Raw genomic sequence first — 21,133 nt, forward strand, 5'->3', positions numbered from 1 at the left:
AGGTGACAGTTATTGACCACTGACACAAATGTCACCGGTTCAATCCCGATCAAGGCGGTCTGGACACCTACACTCCGACGTGCCGTTTTACATCGTGGTTTTGGCACGTGAAACCCCAGATACTACTATCATGGTTATCAGTTAGTAGTAACCAGTGTGAAATGGCGGATACGAGGGTAATCTCGTTGGACTGTCTGAAGGGCAATTGGAAAGTTCGTGTTAACTGATCGCGTGACTTGGAAGTGTCGTAGATTGTGTGACGTGTTCGACCCTCTTATCAAACTTAAGTTGTCAGCACAAATTTACAATTTGCATCGCTGAGCCTCGACTTGACGTCTTTATCATGTCATGCTCATTTCAGCAATATGCGGGGAGCATCAGTGTCACGTACGTAAAACAGTACTTGTTTCGCGCACAAGGCGGTCAAAAAGATGTACAAGTTGTCCAGGGCACTTTAGGTTCGAAGAAGAAATTAGTTTTTCTCAAGTGAGAAAAATTACGTTAAACTAGATATGCCTTACGGCAAATAATGACACGGTCGCTGCATTGCTTTTTTTTCTGAAAACAAACTTTACTAGCGCTGCAATCAATTCGTTGACTCGTATGTACAACTCGTCGCTCTCGGATAACTTATTTACAGGGCAACATGTACAAGAGCTGTTTTTATACAAAGTATTTACAACTTCACAAAGGTAGGAGCGAAGCGTCTCCTTGTGGCACGAGAAGGAAGAATTTTTTTGACCAGTCCAGTAAACACGCGCGACATATACGTGCTAAGCTCGCCTCTCTCTGTGTGGCGGGTTCTTTTCTGTCGGCGTCGCAGTACTTACAATGTCGTAGGACGGGTCGTTGCTGATTCTGGACGACGGAGCGATGGCACGCCCACTTTCTTAATCCAGCGTCTGATCCCGCACATTTCTGTGTTCACAGTGTTCCCGTTCTTGAGCAAGAGTGAAAAGAAGAAACATAAACCGCTTGTAGCGGAGTCTCCTCCCGCGCACAGCGAAGAAGGCGGTCATCACTTTGAGCAAGCAAACAAACGAATAGGCGTCACACACGGCGATTAGGCACTGTTACGCAGGCGTGTCACCGGATGTGCCGCTGCTGCGGCGGACTCTGTTGTTGGTGCAGCTGGTGTTGCCAGAGTCCCAGGTTGAGCACGCCGAGGTTGGGCAGCTGCATCAGCTTCTCCAGTCCCACGGTGGTGATCTTGGTGCAGCCGTACAGGTCGATGCAGCGCAGCTGTTTCAAATGGTCCGCTATGAGGCTCAAGCCCTTGTCGGTGACGCGTCCGCACTGACCCAGGTGTAGCGTCTGCAAGTCGCCCAAGGACCTCGCGACGCGCCCGATGCCGTCGTCGCTGACGGGACACGCGTTGAGGCTCAGGCTGCGCAACTGAAACAGTCCCTGCGATGCGTGCAGCAGACCCTGGTCACCGACCTTGTCGCAGAAGCTGACGTCGAGCGCGCTGATGCGCGAGCCTCCTTCGGCGAGGTACGCCAGGCCCAGGTCGGAGATGTTGTCGCACGAGCGCAGGTTAAGCTCCCGCAGGCGCGCCATGCGAGCGGCGTACTTCAGGCCGGCGTCGGTGACGCTGGCGCAAAAGCTCAGGTTCAGACTCCGCAGGTCCAGCAGTCCGACACTGATAAACCTGAGCGCGTCGTCGGTGAGCTTCTGACAGTCTTGCAGGCACAGCGACTCTAGCCTGAGGGTGCCGATGGCGGTGGCGGGCGTCATGCCTGCCAAGTGGCCGATGCCCGCGTCCGAGACGCCGCGACAGCTTCGCAGGTTGAGAGAGCGCAGGTTGTGCAGTCCCCAGGCGATGAGGAGCAGCCCGGTGTTGGTGACGTCCGTGCAACCACCAAGGTCGAGCCTCTCGAGGCCCTTGAGGTGCTGCGCGATGCGACCGAGGCTGTTGTCGGTGATCTGCTTGCACATGCTCAGGTTGAGCTCGTTGAGCGAGTGCACGTCTTGCACGAAGGCGTGGTTCAGCCACGCGTCGGTCAGGTTGAAGCAGCCGATCATGTTGAGCGACTCGAGGTTCGGCACGCCCTGAATCACGTCGCGCAGCGAGCGCTTTAGGCTGAGCACCTGAACGCGCCGAATGCCGCGCCGCACCAGGCTGGGGAACAAAGACGGGTTTGGGCGTCGCAGGTGGAGCTTGGCCTCGACGCCTCGCCACACGGACTTGTGGTACGCGGCCTCGCGCCACGCGGAACACACTTGCGACACGCGACCCTTGTCCCGCACGTCCAGGTAGCTGAAGATGAGGGCCAGTATCTCCGGGTAGAGCCGCGATATGTGCGGCGAACCGTGCGAGCCCGTCTCCATGGGCGAGCACGAATCGCTGTCGGCCGCCGCCGCCGCTGCTGATGTTGCTCGTCGGCCGCCACTCGCCGAGTTCGTCTGCTGACGGCGGCGCCAGCTCGCAGGGATGCACGCCGACAGGCGCCTCCTTCCCGGCACGCCCCGCGTGTCACGAGGCGGGTACCACGTGATCCGCTCCGGGCGGCCCTCGTTGGACGCCGTTCTGGCGCGCTTTTTCACTTTCTGGCGCGGAAAAACGCGCGCCACGGCCGCGGCGGAGGAGCGCGCCGGCGGATCGAAAGCGCGAAATCCGAATCCGTTCGCGCCGAACGGGGACTGCGTGCACCATCGGAAAAAACGCGCGCCCGTCGTCGCCGGCAAGTGGTGGCGCGAGGAGAAACAACTCTCCAGCACTGACACGGTGTCCCCGTTGAAGTTAATGGCCGTCAAGCACGCACAGGCGCTCACAGCGGGGGCTCCGCAGCACCACTTTCGTTCGTCGTTGGCATCGTCGCTACCGACACAGGCACGCGAAGGTTCCGAAAAGTTGTCCATGTCAGCGATTCGGAAGCAGGTCCCGGCATTTACGGGGCATATCGTGGTGTCAGTCATGTCGCAATGTTACGCGCCAAACGAAGAGTGCAGTGTTCCTTTCCTAGTCGTCCAGTACGAATTCTCTGGGTCACCCATCCGAAACAGTTGAGCTGCGAAGTCGAGAATGTCTGCGTGCGGAAGAAAAGGCAATAACGGGAGCGTTCCGACCTCAAGCTGTCCCCACCGGCCAATCACGAAACTTCGGCCTCATCTCGTGGTCCCCGAGGGAACAGGCTCATCTCGCGTACGTGGGTCAAAAGCGAAATGACGAAGGGCCTTGAAGATGCTAGCAAGCACCGATCGTAAACCGTACACAACTCTCGGCATCCTTCAAACAGCGTTGCCGCCCTTTTGTGCGTTCCTCAGAGCCGCTTTCTTTTTCGTCAAAAGAGGGGAGTTCCATCACTCGAAATCTTTTGCACCCCACTTTGCTTCCTTTTCGACTTGTTTTTTTTTCTTCTTTCACGGAGAAACGGGCGAAAAAAGCTCCGATGTGGAATATAGCTGGGTTGATGGTGGGGGCCTCTGCATCTCGGAAAGGAGGGAGGCAGAGCAGCAGCACTGGGGGTAGCTTAACCTATGCGCACTACAGCAGCTCCTGAGAGCAAGTAAGGCGAGGGGGGGGGTGAGGGGGCAAGACTGTAATTTAGGGACGGCACCAGCAACATCTCCTCGAGCACTTTTTCTGGCTTGGTTTCGAAGGGCGCCACGGTAGAGTCAGCGCACTTCTTCGCCGCAGTACCGGAGTCGGCAAGGCGCTTCCACTTTTTCAAGTGTAACCTGGCCCAGAGCGCCGGTTTCTTTCGGCGTTCAAAGCAGAGAAAAGCGGCTGGAAAAAAGCGAAAGCCGGTTCTTCTCCTGCCCTCCCTGTGCGCTCGGAAGCTGCGGTTGCGGTGCTTTTGTCTGTTTTTGTTGTTTACGGGCTTTAGTGACGGAAACAGATGAGCCATGGAACGCGCTCGAGGGCTACTTTGTTGTCGTGGCTAGTCAAGCTCCTGCACGATGGCCATCCGCGCATCGTTGGCAGCGCAGATACAGCCTTTCTTTCTTTTCAGACCCACTACTCGGCGGCGACTTCTGTTCGACGCTGTCGCGGCGCCGAGTGGGGGCCCATCGGCTCTCCCCATTGTCTATGCGACATCTCTGTCTCTGTGCGGAGGTCGCGTCGTTTCGACGCGCTGCACTTTACAGCGCGGGTAGACAATGTGGTAGGCTCGTCGGGCACAGCCGATGGCCGGCGGCACGTTGTTTGATGCGTGCGGTACTCGAAGCGAGCCGAAAGCTGCACGCGTGCTCCATCATTCAAAGCCGCGAAGCTCCGGGCGACACGTGCGCTCACGCCGGCTCAGTTCGATGGGTTCGCCACTCAGGTGCCATTCAGAAGAAAGCGCGTAGGGTGCTCATATCAACGACTCTGCTCTGGCACCCACGACCGCTTTCATTGCCCGACAGCTGAAGACGCCCTGTGCGCTTCCTACGCATTTTGCTTGGGACAGTTATGGTCAGTCATTTCATTCCGTTTCATCGGGAGAGCATTTTCACGTGGCGAGCTGGCATTCGTAGTACTGAAGTAGCCGAAGGCTTCTTCTTTCAAACCCTTTTTATCTCCCGTCGCGCAACTCAGGCAGGCCGGCAGCTGTCCGCACTGCAATGTGGCGTCTCCAGACACCTACCACTTGATGTGGCCTGGCCCCAGCAACTGGTGCGAAGCAGCCTTAATTTTTTAAGGCGTGATTGCGAAATTATTTGCATGTGTGTGTAATATCATCATAATTATCAGCCTGATTACGCCCACTGCAGGACAAAGGCCTCTCCCTTGTTCCGCCAGTCAACTTGTTCCTGTGCTTCCTGCTGCCACTTCATATCCGCAAACTTTCTCAGCTCATGTGCCCACCTAACTTTCTGTCTACCCCTCATGCGTTTGCCTTCTCTGGCTGTGGCGGCTGCATTTCCGATGGAGGCGGAAATGTTGTAGGCCCGTGTAGTCCGATTTGGGTGCACGTTAAACAACCCCAGGTGGTCGAAATTTCCGGAGCCCTCCACTACGGCGTCTCTCGTAATAATATGGTGGTTTCGAGACGTTGAACTCCACAAATCAATCTTCTATGGGAATCCAGTCAGTTACCCTTATAGACCAGTGGTTATTCTGCCTACACGCGAACGGCCCTGCCCATAACCATTTCTTCTTAATTATTTCAATTATGATATCCTTAACCCTGTTTGTTCTCTAACCCACTCTGCTCTCTCCTTGTGTCTTGAGGTTACACTTATCCCTTTCCTTTCCATCGCTCGCAGGGTCGTTCTCAATTTAAACTAAACCCTCTTTGTAAGACCATAGGTTTCTTCTCCGTGGGTAGGAACCGGGAAGATGCAGCTTTTATATACCTTTATATTGAGGGTTAGCGGCAGACTACCATTTATGATTTCAGAATGCTTGCAAAATGACATTGATCTACTCCATCCTTGTTCTTCTATTTCGTTCTCATGGTTCGGCTCCACGGCTTCTTAACTGATCCTTAAAAGAGAGAAATGAAGATAAAAGTGAGCCCCGTAACTGTCTGCATCAAAGTGCGACACCTCAACAGTGGCTCACGGGGAAGGGAATAAGGAGGGATTAAAAGGGATAGGGATAGAAACGGGATGGGGATAAAGATGAGGACACCCACATACAGAAGTTAAGAGAAGATAGAGAAAGATGGGGACACCGTCGAAGGAGTCCGAGGACGGGAAACCACTCAGCGAGAGCTTCATGGCGTCAGGATATGGCAGAGAGCAAGCCGGTTGGGCAGAGCTGCGCTGTCGTCAGAGATCGCGCCGGAACTATCAGTCGGCACGGAATCCAGAGAGGGAGTCCACGCTGTTCTAAGTAGACATATTCCTTTACAACTTCCAGCGTCTGTCCACTTACCGCAAGGTGCTGTTTTCTGCCGAAAAATTTGCGAGCTCGCTACGACAGTCATCTCTTAAGACGCTTGTATCGTTACAACCCGGGCTTTGAAACAGAAATACTTCGCTTGTCTTGTCGACGCTTTTACGCATGCGCAGACTATCCGCCTGTACAAGGTCCGTTCCGTCAACACTTTCTTTCGACGGCTACTGATACTGCTTGAAAGCAGGGCGTGACCGAACATACCATGGCTATCCACTAAATAGCCACTGGAACGCACGGGATGGCTACCACTGGCTTTTTAATCCAACCGCACCTCACACTCACGTGGACACGAACGTTAACGCACAAAATTTGCGCCACACTTATAATTGCCGTAATGGCCCACGAATGCTTCAGCGATTTTAAAACAAGAGGCCGAACAGTTCAACCTCTTTGTTAAAAGAGCCAGTCAACAGGTTTTCAACGTTTTTATCCCCCCCCTTCCCCCCGTACGGAGCTCGGCAATTCGTAGAGTAGACCGCGGCGATCACGTTTAACGAATATTGCTGCGCACCGCGCAAAGCCTCCATTTCGGGAAACGAGTCCCGTGCTCATTTCACACGCCTTACTAATGCTCCTTTCCCGCGCAGTGACGAAAAGACGCCGCTCGGCCACTTGACGTAGAACGCAGGTTGTCGCTTAGTATGAACCAATCACGTCAGCGGGCCACGCCTTTCCGTCCCTGTGAGAGAGGAGGGTAGCGAGGCCGGGTAAAGATTTGAAACCAGTTAAAACCAATGTTCGAAGTTCCGTAACTTACTTAATATCGCGCGTATTCGCAAAATTCTTGCGGCAGCACGTTCACAAAGGAACAGTGCACACATTTCTCTTTATAACAACTTTTGGGCCTCGGGGTTGTTTACTTGTCCTTCAATTGTGTTAAAGAGAGAGGAGATAGACGTCTCCATGAAGGAACCAAGTCCTCTCGACGACACACCCGAATATACTTCTCACAAATCTAATGAAGATAGGTCAATACTCTAAACGGATGGCCACTTAAAAGCTCTCTAATTATTCCGACGTCTCCATCATCATTTCATTTTTTTTTATCGAAACACAACTGGCATATAGATCCTCTACTTTTTTGGGCAGGGAGGTTCCCTTGACTGTGAAGAGTGAGGAAACCTTAATTTAGTTAATGCCATCGGCATACATGCTGGAAAAGCTATGAAGTCCTCTCCACAGCTCTGTTGCTACAGAAAGGCTTACAAGCATATTCAGCAAAATCGTGAAGGCAAAATAGGTATAATATCTATGAAGTATGCCGATTTGTTTAGTGCTGGTGGCCCAGTATTTCGTTACAATGCACAAGGGCATGAGCTCCAATCAAAAAAGACAACAGTCAATGATTACGCCATAATTGGTTGTGGTGAAATAAATAAGGAACTAGGGAAAGAAAAAAAAACGATGGGCATGATTGGCCTCCTTATTACTTAAGAAACGGTAGACTTAAGTTCAAGTACTACATGTAACATATTTGACTGTTATAGTAAACTTCATTTATAGCCCCTGATAACCGCCTAATGCCTACTTACGCTAGCTTATACACAATAGGGACAGCTGTTAATAACAGTCCCACGAAAAGTGCTTAAGAGTTCCGGCTTACTCGGACGCAATTTTCCCGTCACACATGTCAGTTTACTCCAAACAAACAAAACTCAAATTTTGTGAAGTCAGGAACGCGTCTCGCTATCGTTCAGAGTGCCATGGGCAACAGCTTCCAAACAGGAAGTAATTAAATGCCCGTCACTCTTGCCAGTTCCGTGCGTTCTTGAATTTCCCGGTGACTCTTGGTGTTGCGTCACTGGAAAAAAGTATACAAGAGCGGATGCAGGTGGTTCTGCGAAGTTCTAGCCTTTAGTGACGGACAAAGGCGTGTGGGCAAAAGTAACAACAGCTTTTGATTATTGTGTTTCAGAATGGGCTAAACATTAAGTGCACTGGAGCTTATTCAGCATGCAACAGTTTTTATTAGCCAATGATATTGATGGGCCAATCGAGGTACGTACGCATGGTGGGAGTGTAAAATTACCAAACTGTTAAAATGTATGATTTTCCGCTCAATAAAGCAGCCCGGAGGTGCAAGGGAGTTACCCATGTCATTATGCCATGTATATATATGGAAGCGCGGCCTGTGAACTTTTGACCAACACTGTGCGTCAAGAATCGCAGGTGAGCCAGAACTATAGGAGTACATATAGTTCCCAAACTTGTCTCTTTATTTCTCCCCTCTTTGTTTCACACCGTTTTCACGTTCTAATATTACCGTTATTTTCTACTCTCGAAGGAGTTGGCAGGCATTGCGCCAATGTTACTGTATACGCAAATACTCGTGAAACTTTATTATCCGAGAGAATATAACCCGTAAATTTCCGCGATTCGTGAATATATGGTATCCTGGCCGACCGTTTTTACCGGCACATATACCTGTACTGTAAGTTATTTACTTGCCTACAAGCAGCGTCACTGCCTATAGCTATGGGCCACTCGTTAATGATAATCTGTGGTGTTGGTAAAACAATAGCTGAAGTCGGTGTAGCCGGGATTTGATCCCGCGACCTGCGGGTCAGCAGCCGAGTACCTTAGCCACTACACCACCACGGCGGGGCAGCTAATGTTGACAGTAATGGAGCCTATAATGGTAACTATGTACGGCTAAGTAATTGCTAAAGTTGGCTTGCTGTTTGCAAATGTCAGATATAGTGTTGCCACATGGTGGGTAAACAGTGGCAATAGTTGACGATGTTTACGCTATCCGATTTTATAGCAGCAACATTATCGTTATTAAATATCAATAGCGCATTCATAAAACCGCCAGGCCTGCGCTGAACACGCAGCACTGTTACAGCAAAAGGAAGGTTAGAAGAGCGGCCTACAGAGCCTTTTTTCAACACTCTTTAGTGTTGAAAGGTAGCTGCTGCAAGCACACTTTCATGGTACCCACTACCCCATTAATAACTGGGTAGTAGGCAAACATTCACTATGCCAGCCTACGTCATTCTTCCGAAAAGCATGGTACCCACTGCACACTTGGAAGGAACTTTGTGCAATTGTTTTTTTTTCTTGTGCTGTGGCTGACAATTAAGAATTATGCCAGCAGCTTTTGTAATGCCCTCACTCCCCCAAAGTGGGTATGCGCCACAGGTGATAGGTGAAGAACATCATCAAGCTCTTGTAAAGGGTTGGAGCGTTCGATGACCCACTCGTTGCGCAACTCAAATTATTTGACACCTGGTTGTTCTTTTGCTGTTCCATAACGCTTTAATACTCATATTAACGCGATTCCTTTTCCTACATCAGGCGTGCCCGACGTCAGTTTGCAAAGGAGTACCAAGCACCGTCGTGACTCGGTAGAATATTGGGCTGGTGAGCAGTGGTTCCGGGTTCGAATCCCACTGCGTCCTTTGTGGTGTTCGTTTACTTTTTTTCGTATATCGTGCGATAGTGGATACGACACCAGCGGCTGCTGCGGACAACTACGGCGCGCACGCGACCGGTGTTGTGATCTCATACACTAGCGACGCTGCACGGTGTATACGGCAGTGGAATACATTGAAGGACTGGGATGAAAATGAACGTATCTTGCGTAAGGTCTCCTCCTTATAAGTCGTCTTCTTCTGCGCGTTGCTGTCGCTAAGGCTGGGGTGCCCCGCGCCTTCCTTAGTCACCGCTGCGTGGTCAGCCCATGGCGACCGCTCCCTTATCGTCTCCGCGACTGACCAGTCGGGGCGTTCCAAAAGCCGCCTGACCGACCACACCCATTCGCTGTATCTACCAGCTCAAAGTGAGGCGACGCCGAGTCCAGAATACGAAAGAAAGAAAGCGTCTCACGGAAATAGCTGATGCAGCATAACAAGTATGTGTCTGCATGGCTGCGGCCTCATACGCTCAGAGACAGTACACTTCTTTCGACTTTTGGCGGGCACCGAGTGTTGCCTAATCTATAACTTGGGCACCATGTGCTCAGTGTCAGCAGATCCATGCATTAAAGCGAGAGGTACGATGCTCACCACACTCAATTAAAAAAAAAAAATGACAGCATATCCACGGAGTGAATGATAGAGAGTGGGGCGAAGCATTCGTTTGTCCATTCGTTCTCGCTTCCGTCCCTTCATGCGTCCGTCTGTGTGACCGTCCATGCGTCCATCCGTCTGTCCGTGCGTGCGTCTGTTCATGCATCCGTCCCTGCATTCGTCCATGCATCCACCCCTGCGTCCGTTCATGCGTCCATCCATGCACCTGCCTGTGTGTCCGTTCCTCCATCTATTCAACACTCCTAGTACCACAATCTCGCATCTTTTCATCATATATTCCCCATATAAAAGCACTGCCATTCAGCGGACATTCCAAGGACTAAACGAGAGGCGGCACACGCACACTTTCTTACAGCTTGCGCTTCGGGTCTACCTCCCACCTTTAACCACCTCGAGTTCATGGTATATACTAGTTCACTGTATTCATGGGACTGCGGCCCAACGCTCGCTAAACCTTTCTAAAACCAAGGAGGCTATGCCCAGCGAGTATAACGTAGCATCCTTTTCCTGTCAGATAGTGCTCAATGTACATGCCAATGGCTGCTAATGGGAAATGAGAGACAGGAGAATTCGGCTTTTACTTTCTTACGGCTTGCGCTTCATATTTACTTCCCACCTTTAACCACCTCGAGTTCATTCATGGTATATACTAGTTCATGGCGCTGCGGCTCAACGCTCGCTAAACCTTTCTAAAACTAAGGCGGTTACACCCAGCGAGTATAACGTAGCAACCCTTTCTTGTCAGGTAGTGCTCAATGTACATGCCAGTGGCTGCTAATAGGGATCGCAGCGTGCGCGTTAACTAAACGCCGAATGCTCTTGTCTCTCATTCCCCATTAGCAGCCATTGGCATGTACATTGAGCACTATTTTTTATTGTTCAACAACGCACAAAAGAAATCTCTCACCGGCACCACCTTGGAGGTCAAAATTTTATATTTGTTACATACTACAACAGCTACGAGGGACAAACGGGTGCCGCTATATAAGGAGCTTCGCCCCTAAAAGCAGACTTTGGCCACGTGTCATAGAAGAACGTATGCAAGAGTGCGAAGTTTAACTATCATTATTCAAACAATGTTACGAACAATAAATAAATAATAAACAGTGCTAGCTGCAGGACGACACGAAGACAGGAAAGCACAGGCATTGACTATATCGAGTGGGCGTTTTCTCAAATGAAGGACGTGTAGACATCGAAAAGGCTGGGACGTGCTGCAGGTAGTTAACATTCACATCAATCGGGTCATCAAGCCTGGGATTGTTTAGTGAAGCAAAAACTACCAACTTGTGAACAGTGACTTCTTCTGAACTGCAGGTTAACTTTTATTGACTATAAAGTACTCTGAATTGTTGAACACTTCTTCTAAACACGAGAATTTGATGAACAAAACGCAAGGATAAGTAACAAACTTTTATTTTTTTTTTTATTTACAGGTACCTTACAGGCCCTTGGTTAGGGCATTGAGTAAGGGGGGCTAACAAAGACATGTACAACAAGTAAAAGGGCGAAAGGTGCCAAAACGTAAGCTCAAGACATGGGTAACAAATAAACAAGAAATAAGTAAGTATAAATTGACATCATACATCGTTACCAAAAACTAGAAAGATGCAGTTCATGGCACGCAGCAGTTAGGAAGTGTACAATACGTGTAAGTAAAATGGCACAGATTGTGGTATAATGCACTGGGAAAATCATGAAAGCGCTTACAGGAAGTGTGAACAGTTCGTCCTAAGCAAACAAAAATAAAGCACAAAAAATAAGGGGGCAATAAGCGCATTAGAAAAAAACTTTGATGTCTTTGAGGTAAAGGTTGAGGATCAATTGATGGTAAAGAGGGGTTATGGGTGGGGGTTCCTACTCTTGGTTTACTGTTCTTGCTGACTGACACGACCCTTTGCCTACGACCCTTTGCCTTCATTGTACTGCACCTAATTTAAAAGATGCAGCATATGATAGTCGCAGACGGTCCGCGACATCTAAGTAAGCGTTAGGGTAACGTTCGTCAAAAATGGAAGGTTCGTTGAAGATTTCTAGTCTTAATGAACTGCGTGCGGTAATCTCTCGCAGTGACAGTGGTTCACAGAGCATGCAGATGTGTTGGTCATGCCCATTACCCCCGTTTAGGTCAGCACACATAAGCTACTGCATAGCTCTTAATTTACCCTAATGCAAATGATCTGCACGAGTGCAACTAATGCAAATCATGGTGGGAAGCTTGTCTTTCTAATCGGGTTGCCATCATGGTCATTAATCCGAAAGAAATGCAGAAACCCCATGCAGCAAAATTATTAACAAAGGCGTTTTGTTTCGTTTCACGGTGATTCGAATTCTCGAATCGGTCGATTGATTCAATGTCCCAAAGACATCGCCCAATATACTGTTTCAAGAAGTGTGTCCAATAAATATTTCAAAATTACAGAAAGAAGGCATCTGCACGCTACCTGTGGCGTTCCTTTTACTTTGCCAGAAGGCATCTTCAGATGTGTAAGAACATTAATAACGGAAGTAATTACAGGAATGAAAACAATTAAGTTTTTAACCAGAGGAAATCTCTAGCCGATCGAATCCACTAGGTGAATTAACGTGTTTCCTACGAATAGTGCATAGCCGCTTAAAAAGTTTTGAAAGGTGGGCACTGGTAATCACCGCAAGGCGATGAAATCTGGCCAATTTAGCCGGTGAAACCAAAATCGACGCACCAGACAGCGCATATTTCATTCACTTTGCAACGCCCTCAAGTCAATGGCTACACTGTTTCCCTCGCATTGGGGGAGAAGAATGAGCGAGCGTCGATAAGCGGCCACGAAGCGAAGTGTCTAGACCGACGGTTGATAACGGTGAGGGCAACAGTGACGTCATTGAGGGCGTTGTCGAAGGCAAGGGTTTGGTGCATCGGTTTCGGTTTCACCATCTAAATTGGTTAGATATCATCGCTCCGCGGTGATTACGAGGGACACCACACCAAAATTTCGAATCTGTTAAGGACTATTTGTAGCGTCGTGACTCGCGTTCGTCGCCAATATGCTGTCTACGGAAAGCATAGCTGGGCACTTTCCCACGTCCTGATACCCCAGTGCCCTTCTTTCGAAACGAGCTTCAAGCGGCGGGAAGCAACAGAAGGATAGAAATGTAGCAACGTCGACGGTCCTTGAGCCAATATCCCTACAAATATTTCCTCCATGATGGCTTGTTTGCAGAGGCGGTGCAGCCGACCGACTATACGCAGGACGATAGTTATAGCACGAGAACAGATCGATGACACAGAGATAAGAAGGACACGAAGGACACAAGCGCTAACTTCCAACTCGTGTCCTTCGTGTCCTTCTTGTCTCTGTGTCATCGTTCTGTTCTCGCGCTATAACTATCGTCACGTCATATCAACTATAGCCCAAGCTGCCACACGACCACGCAGGTCGTGATTAAGCGATTAAAGTCGCTAATCTTTCGCTCTCCTTCCAGGGAAAGACGGGAGAAAGCACTCATCCGCCAACTTGTTCCGTGAAGGACCCCACTTCCCCTCTCTTCAGGAAAACTGACCGGAGGACGTTGCTCTGAACGATGCTTTGACGGTCCATCCACCACGCTTGCGGTTCGCGGATCTCTAATCTTTTATGCTGTGAATGGTTGCAAATAGTGCCAGTAAAGCTGTTTATTTTTCGTATCCCCAACTTGTCAGCATCGCCTCCTCCACCCGGAGTAGCTCCATGCTACCACGGGAGTCCGGGTCCGACGTAACCCTGACGTCTCGGACACCCACGTCAGCGGGGACGCGTCGGTGAGACCCCAGCCCGCAACAGTAGGAAGGAATTTAATTCGCCCATTTGACTCAATCGGCTATTTCCACGGGTTCAAATGTTAATAGTTTCAATTTGTGTAATTACTGCCGTAATTAATGTATGTACACATCTGAAGATGCCTTCGGGCAAAGAAAAAGAAACGCCGCACGTAGCACTCCGATGCCTCCTTTCTGTAACTTTTAATTAATATTGGACACATTTCCTGAAACACCCTGTACAATGAAAGTTATAGATTTGCAAGCTGTTTTGTGAAATTCTAGTAGGCATTGTTGGTATGCCTTCGAATGCGTTTTGTAGGCCCTCGATGGATATATTCTAATTTAGGCAACAAATCAGTCATCGCAAGCGCGTTCTTTACACTGAGGTATCACACCGCATGTGATCTACTGGATGCGGATCATAAACACGGGTTTAAATATTGAAAGGCACTCGGTTCATCCCCATCAACATGACGAATTACTACTATCACCAGTCAGCCCAACTTCCGAAACCTCCGAACCCTCAAGATATGAGTGTTCTTTGCAGAGCAAACGTTCTGGGACACGTGACATAATCGAAGCAGAGCGGAATAAAACCCAGGCACTAGGAGTAAGAAGTATGTGGCTGACGCACACGCGTCAGCAGAAAAAGAGGTACGGCATCTTGTCAAGCCACAAATATATGGACTGTATGTGCAATAGCAAGGTGTTTCATCCGCAAAGAAGGTCGACTGGTTGATGTTCGCGGGTTCTCAAATGTTTTCCCCCATGATAATAATGTCTGCCTTTATACGTTTCGTTTTAAATTAGAAGTTCAGACTGCGAAGCCAGCGCGTGTGTTTTGTCTGCGCTTTCAGATGCTTCTTGTACGCTTTTGTTTTTGCCCCGCTTGAATATCTTGGGTAGACGTAGCGTTCAAATGAATTTTTAGAGTGTCTAACCAAAACGAGAACTTGACGTTGTTTCGTTTCGATACGTTCGTGTTGCCCGTGAAACAGAAAATGAAATATAACGAATGAACTAAAGAAGAAAAAAATGTCAGCAAGAAAGAAAGAAAGAAAAAGAAAGAAAGATAGATAGAAATAAATAAAGAAAAAAGACAAAAAAGAAAGGAAGAAAGAAAGACAGAAAGAAAGCAAGAAAGAAAGAAAGAAAGAAAGAAAGAAAGAAAGAAAGAAAGAAAGAAAGAAAGAAAAAAAAACTGAGGCGTAGAATGAGTACACGTACTTTGGTACTACGACAAATAAACGTAGTTGAAAGCTTACAGCCACCCCGGGGAGAGCACAAAGCGGAAGACGGAAACAATGTGATAGACAAGGGCAATAAAAGGCGCACAGAAAAAGAAACACGCTGCGCAAAAAGCGGCGAAGGGGCACGTGACGAAGAGATGCGCGGATGCTTAAGGGAATTGTGCCTGCCTCCCTCGCCTCAGCTCCCGGCTCGGCACCGTCGAAGGCGCGCACCATCTTCTGCCCCTCTTTCCTCGCAGCTAACTGCTTCTTTCCGCTGCTTCGCTTTCGAAAGTGCTTGATTACTTTCATTCCGCAGCTGCGCGTGACTAGAAGGAAACATATAGATAGATAGATAGATAGATAGATAGATAGATAGATAGATAGATAGATAGATAGATAGATAGATCTGTTTTATGTGCAGGAAGGGTACGCTACGGTTCGATAATGTGCATATCAAATGTATAGCTATAATAGGGGTATGGGCACAGTGTTTGAGTATAGCTTGACAGATAGATAGATAGATAGATAGATCGATAGATAGATAGATAGATAGATAGATAGATAGATAGATAGATAGATAGATAGATAGATAGATCTGTTTTATGGGCAGGAAGAGTACGCTACGGTTCGATAATGTGCATATCAAATGTATAGTTATAATAGAGGTATGGGCACAGCGTTTGAGTATAGCTTAGGTATATCCTTATACATATATTCATAGGGGAACATTTGTACGAGAGAGACAAACGGCTAGGGATTGGAGGGGGAATATTTCAATTGGGAGGTTCAATTGTCACGTCAAAACTAGGGCATATACTTACGATGAAAACTGTGCGGAGATTGTCAGAGCTACTTCTGCGCATCTTTGCCTCTTTCACGTAATAAAACACGGTGCTCTCGCATTTCACCCTCTCTCTATAGGTGTGGTGTGCGTGGCTGGTAATCGTAAGCGGGGCTTCTTGCATACCATGCATGCTGTATGGCCACTAAATCCCCACAACTGGTGTTTATAAACAAAAAACGATTACTCTCTTTTTGTTCTTTTTTATATTAAGGTCGTCAAATAAACCATAGAAAATGCAACGATACAGAGTTAATGCTTCTGCGTAAGCGAAATAACCTGCCAGGTCAGCAATTAACTGAGATTACTGGGAAGTGTTGAATTTCAGACTTCTACGCAAAGATGTCATTCAACATAAAAACCACATTCGGAGAGCTATAATGACGGTATAAACAACCAATGTTTTACAACGGTTTTCATTAAGGCTAACCAAAACTTTCTTCGTCAGAACGTCGAATCATACAGCGCTGCCAAAGAAAATACCATGAAAAACGGCCTTTTTTATGATTGTGCCCCGTGGGTCATATATACATGGGAGAGGTTAGGGAACAACACATACATGGCCAAACTATATCGGACGTGAAACTTGGAATTAAAAGTGTCGAAACCATAGTGCCACATGCATCAACAACCACCGGCGATTGAAGTGCGAATAGGTGAGGGGGGAAAAATAACCAAAAACTCAACGTAATTTTTTTTCATATATAGTACTTTTATAGATGTCAATGTCAGCTATAAATTCACCTTAAAGTTTATCTGACACTTGGCTAAATGGTTTAGTGCCTCATATTTCGGTGGAGTGTCATTAATGGGGGCATACCCAAGCAGTCTGCTATCAAAGCTTGCGTTTAGCTCGGCCAACGCCTCCTTTATTTCTTTCAATGCCAGTGCAAGCGCGCTTCTCAACGGGAGCCGTCGGTCCGCCTTAGTTCAGGGAGTGGTCGTGATGCGGCGCTGCATCGGGGGTAGCGCTGCTTGCGTCACACGTGCTTCCGAGCCCTTTTTCCCGGAGATGCGATACACGTGTTTCCCACTCAAAAATCATACGTCCGACATATTTTTTTCCCCCTTCATGCTCCTTCTTTGTGGTTCGAAGCAATGCCGCTGCTGTGCCACAGCGCAGCGCACGCAGTAGCGTTGCAGTGACGCTTCCCCATTGGTTGCCCGCATAGCCCCACGAACGGCGACACGCTATCTCAAAACGCCATACTTTTTCGACAGAGCCAGCGTGACCGCCAGCATTGCGAACACGAGGAATGCAAGAAGCCACCCCACGGATCTGTACACAACTGAGCAAAAAATTACTTCATATGATTTCCGTTGTGAGGCGCTACATGAGGGGTTCTCTTCCCCGTCACCACAAAGCACGCGCGAAGGCTCAGCGATGGGCGAGAGCAGGAAAGGAGGAGAGTGTGGCTGCATGGCTGTATCAGGTTCATCTGGCTGGCATTGGTAAAATAGACGAGGCGTTGGTTTAGCGCATTGCCTGGTCAACGAGGTATCGCTCACTTTTGCATGGAAGTTTCGTGCATGCCTTCCGTAGCTTCCTTATTATTTATGTGCTGTTCACTGGCGTCACATTTCGGAGCTAAACTATCGCTCCCAGAATGTGTAGATAGCCGCTCCTTTGACTGCCTCCGTTGGCGCCCGGCCGGCATGCCCTCGCCTTTGGTGACGGTGAATGCGACACGCTAAGCAATGAGATGTTGTATTCTATATAAGGTTGCCAAAGGGATTATCTCAAAGCTGCTGTTTCGATGGAGTAGTTTTCCACGATTGGGCAAAGTGAGTTTTTGAACTATTATGCTATTGTGCTCGTGAACAGTTGCGCCCCAATTTCATATGCAATGTTTTCTGTGTACATCGCAAGTACACTATTTCACTAATAAAACAAAGTTGCTTCCTTAATATTTCTTGTTGGTCTTCCTTTTCTCTCGCGCACTCAATCAGCGAACCTTGGGACAGAATAAAATCGCGCATTTATAACGACACGGAAAAGGTCGACAGTAAAAAAAAAATCAATTTCGCGCCTTGTAGGTCAAATCCACAATGCTGCTACCACATCATATTTTGTATTTTTTTGTTTGCTGATTGCTGTCCCCTCCATACGTAGATGGTGATGGTGGCAACGAGCCGCCAACCACTGGATACATGGTATTCTATATGGAGGTTACGCTACCAGTTTACACATACCCTGACAAAGACTCTATCTGTGACCAATCCGACAACAATGAGAGAGCGTCTGTTGAGAGTGACAGATTGATGCTTACCTGCTGTCGCCATGATAACTAGCACAGTCCAGGTTGCTCCAAGTCATTCCGAACGAACCAATCTGTAGATTACTTTTAACGAAATGTTTTTTTTTTGACGCTGTCCCAGAACTTTCTCAGCATTACAAAAACCTCAACGAAGCCTGAAGAGGGGACCATTTAATTGATAGGACCACGGGGAAATAAATTCAACTTAGGGACTGGCTGCCCACATCATCAGTACTAGACCCTAGCCATGTAGACCACAATAAAAACAAAAAAAAAGAAAAAAAATATTCCATCAAACTATCGAAAGGAGGATCAGTCAATGGAAGCATTTCTGTGCGATAGAGACCGCAGATGGCTGCATCGGGGCCAAACGCACCGCCCAGTACCAGGGTACGTTCAGAGTACCATGGTGTCCGCCGCGGTGGAGCAGTAGGCAAAGTCCTCAGCTGCTTACCAGAAGGTCGCGTGTTCGATCCCAACTGCGGAGGTCGCATTTCAATGTAGGCGAAGTGGTAGAGGCCCACGTGCTGTGCAATGTCTGTGCACGTTAAAGAACACCATGATGGTTGAAATCTCCGGAGCCCTCCTCTACGTCGTCCCTCATAACTATATAGCGTGGTTTTCGCACGTGAAACCTCCGATATTATTATTATTATTATTATTATTATTATTATTATTATTATTATTATTAATATATAAGATTATCAGGGTACACTTGAGGTAACAGTCACTATCTGTACAGATGCGGCATAAAATAGAATTTAAAAGAAGTACGGTCTTTCACACAGCAAGTTGAGATGACAAAAAAAAAAAGGCAGCTTATACGGCCATCGCGACGTGAGTGATTTAAGGAGAGAGAAAAAAAAAAAAACAGAACAGCACGCGAACATACGTCAGAACACGAATGCAGAAGTTGCCCCGAGACGAAACCTAATGTGGCGCTACAGGCCGCCTCCGTCGAACGAGACAGTGAGCTTGTCATCAGCTTTCTTGCCTCCTTGTCTTGGAAGGCGTGCAAACACCACTCCTTGACATTTGATGTCTCGATCGCTCCGGAAACATCGTTCAGGCGTTCCTTCCAGTCGACACTGAAGCCAGTGTCTCTCGCTATAGCGCAAGCATCATGCTGTGCCATGGGAATCAACAGTTGCTCATGATGACACTGTTTCGCAGCGCCATACTTTGAGTGGTGAGTTACTGCCTACTGCCATCTGGTTGTCTTTGCTGTGCCGTCAAGGGAGTTTTCTAAGCGCGTAGGTGGAGAAGTCGAGGTTATACCATGCGGAACCAAATGCATTTCCGCGTATGCGCCACAAAAATTGGGCAAGCTCCATTATTCTACTTCGGTCCACTAAACGTTACAGACTTCGAAGCAGCCTCATCGACCTAAAGGGGATCTAAAGAACAAAATGGTTTTTCACGTATTAGTAACATACAATTTCACAATAACGAAAACGCCACTCTTACACCGCCACACGACGCTTGGTAGAAGGGAGAAAACTCGTGAAAGGAAAATGCCGGTGGAAAGGTCTCGAAATTCCCACACCAAACACGGTGACGTCATACATATTCAAGTCATTGATTGGGCCCTACCTAGCTTCTAATAGACAAAAATTAAATGCACTGTTCTGTGGGTGCCATATAGGCCTAGTATATACGAAGTTTCAGAAAATTTCATTGAGCCAATGTCAGGAAATTACTAAAGATAGAATTTGAAATTTTGAAACGGAATAATAAATTAATGATGGTGCAACTGTGTGTTTACAAACAAGTGTTTAACGATGTAGAGTGCTTTTTACTCTACTATATATAGAGCAAAGAAGCCGTCCTCACATATCATGAAGCCCTGCATTAGAGTTCTCAGAGAAGAGTTTGTCAAAGTAAACAAAATCATTGTTTCTTCTTATAGTGCCTCTTCAACGTCGCAAAAAGTACTCGGGTACCGTGCGGATGGTAAAAAAACAAAAAAAAAAACCTGTTATAGACTAAAGTCAAGCACTAAAACAACAATAGCATGGCACCCCGCAGTTTAACCAGTCTTGCGATATGTTATCGAAGCTGCTTGAATATTTTTCTATTTTAATTGGTAAACAACTACATAATGTGCACAGAAAGTAACCCAGGACAACGTGTGGTGGCGCCGAGTGCCCCGTACGCTTTTCGATGTTCCTTTTAACGGTGGACCGCTGCGTAGATATGGTGTATGCGAGCCATCAACACATAACCAAAGGCGTGAACGTGTGGTCTCGAGCGCAGTGTATGTCGTCTGGCTAGGTTGCGGATCTTAATTCTCCTGGAGAATCAAGACAAATGTCAATGGTATAAACCAACACGAGAGCACGGAGGTTGATCGTTGATGTTACGTTGACATGTTGTCCTTATGTAGGAGGAGGAAATAACTTTATTCAGAGTCAGGCGAGTAGATAGGGTGGGCGAATGGCCCCGCCTAGGTTACGGCCAAGAGTCCTTAAAACCTGGCGGCTTCCTCGGCCCGCTGGACGGCCCACATTTGGTCTTCGAGGACTGGGCTAAGCATTGCGGCTTCCCAGAGCACGCGAAGGCTGTCACCAGAGGCCGCATACTTGTTATGAGTACTAATCCCTCTACATTACCATAACATATGCTTCAGAATGGCTCTGGAGTCACAACACTTTCACCTGTCCGTTTTGTATATATCAGGATATATAATATGCGAGAGTGCAGGATTCGGATACGTCCTAGCTTGTAACTGCCGCCATTCGACAGACTGTCTTTTTGTTAATTTTGGGTGAGGGGGCGGGAATATGCCCCTCTGTAATCTATAATGTTTTGTAATGTCATTGTATCTGCTCATTCTGTCTTCCCACTCCCACTCGTCTGCCGCACCGTAATCACCGGAGGAGGCTGGGCTGGCACTTGAGAGGGCAGCTCGGTCGGTGAGCCCTCGAGCTGCGTCATGTACAGCCCCGTTGTTGCTGTCCCCCGCGATGCCGTGAGCAAGTGTCCATACATGTATTTCTGGGGCTTGTTCGACACCCTCCATGTAGAATACGTAGTGCCTCCGGTGAGATGCGGTCGTTGGTAAAGTTTCTCGCTGCCGTTTGAGAGTCACTGACTATCACGGTTGCGTTTGTCTGAGCTACTGCGAGCGCAGTGGCTACCTCATCCGCTGTCTCGGTAC

General features: G+C 48.0%; 1 protein-coding gene across 1 annotated transcript; it reads right to left on the bottom strand.

Moving 5' to 3' along the window:
* Nucleotides 1-550: 550 nt before the first annotated feature.
* On the bottom strand, nucleotides 551-2,453 carry Ppa (F-box and leucine rich repeat protein partner of paired). The gene has a single exon (XM_037425456.2). The coding sequence runs from the start codon at nucleotides 2,329-2,331 to the stop codon at nucleotides 1,087-1,089; it is 1,245 nt and encodes a 414-aa protein (XP_037281353.1). The 5' UTR covers nucleotides 2,332-2,453; the 3' UTR covers nucleotides 551-1,086.
* Nucleotides 2,454-21,133: the final 18,680 nt, after the last annotated feature.

Source organism: Rhipicephalus microplus, chromosome 5, assembly GCF_043290135.1.
Source record: "Rhipicephalus microplus isolate Deutch F79 chromosome 5, USDA_Rmic, whole genome shotgun sequence".
NCBI lineage: Eukaryota > Metazoa > Arthropoda > Arachnida > Ixodida > Ixodidae > Rhipicephalus > Rhipicephalus microplus.

Bases quoted from the DNA above. Each gene is read 5' to 3' on its own strand.
- Ppa (XM_037425456.2), bottom strand. From the start codon at position 2,331: ATGGAGACGGGCTCGCACGGTTCGCCGCACATATCGCGGCTCTACCCG.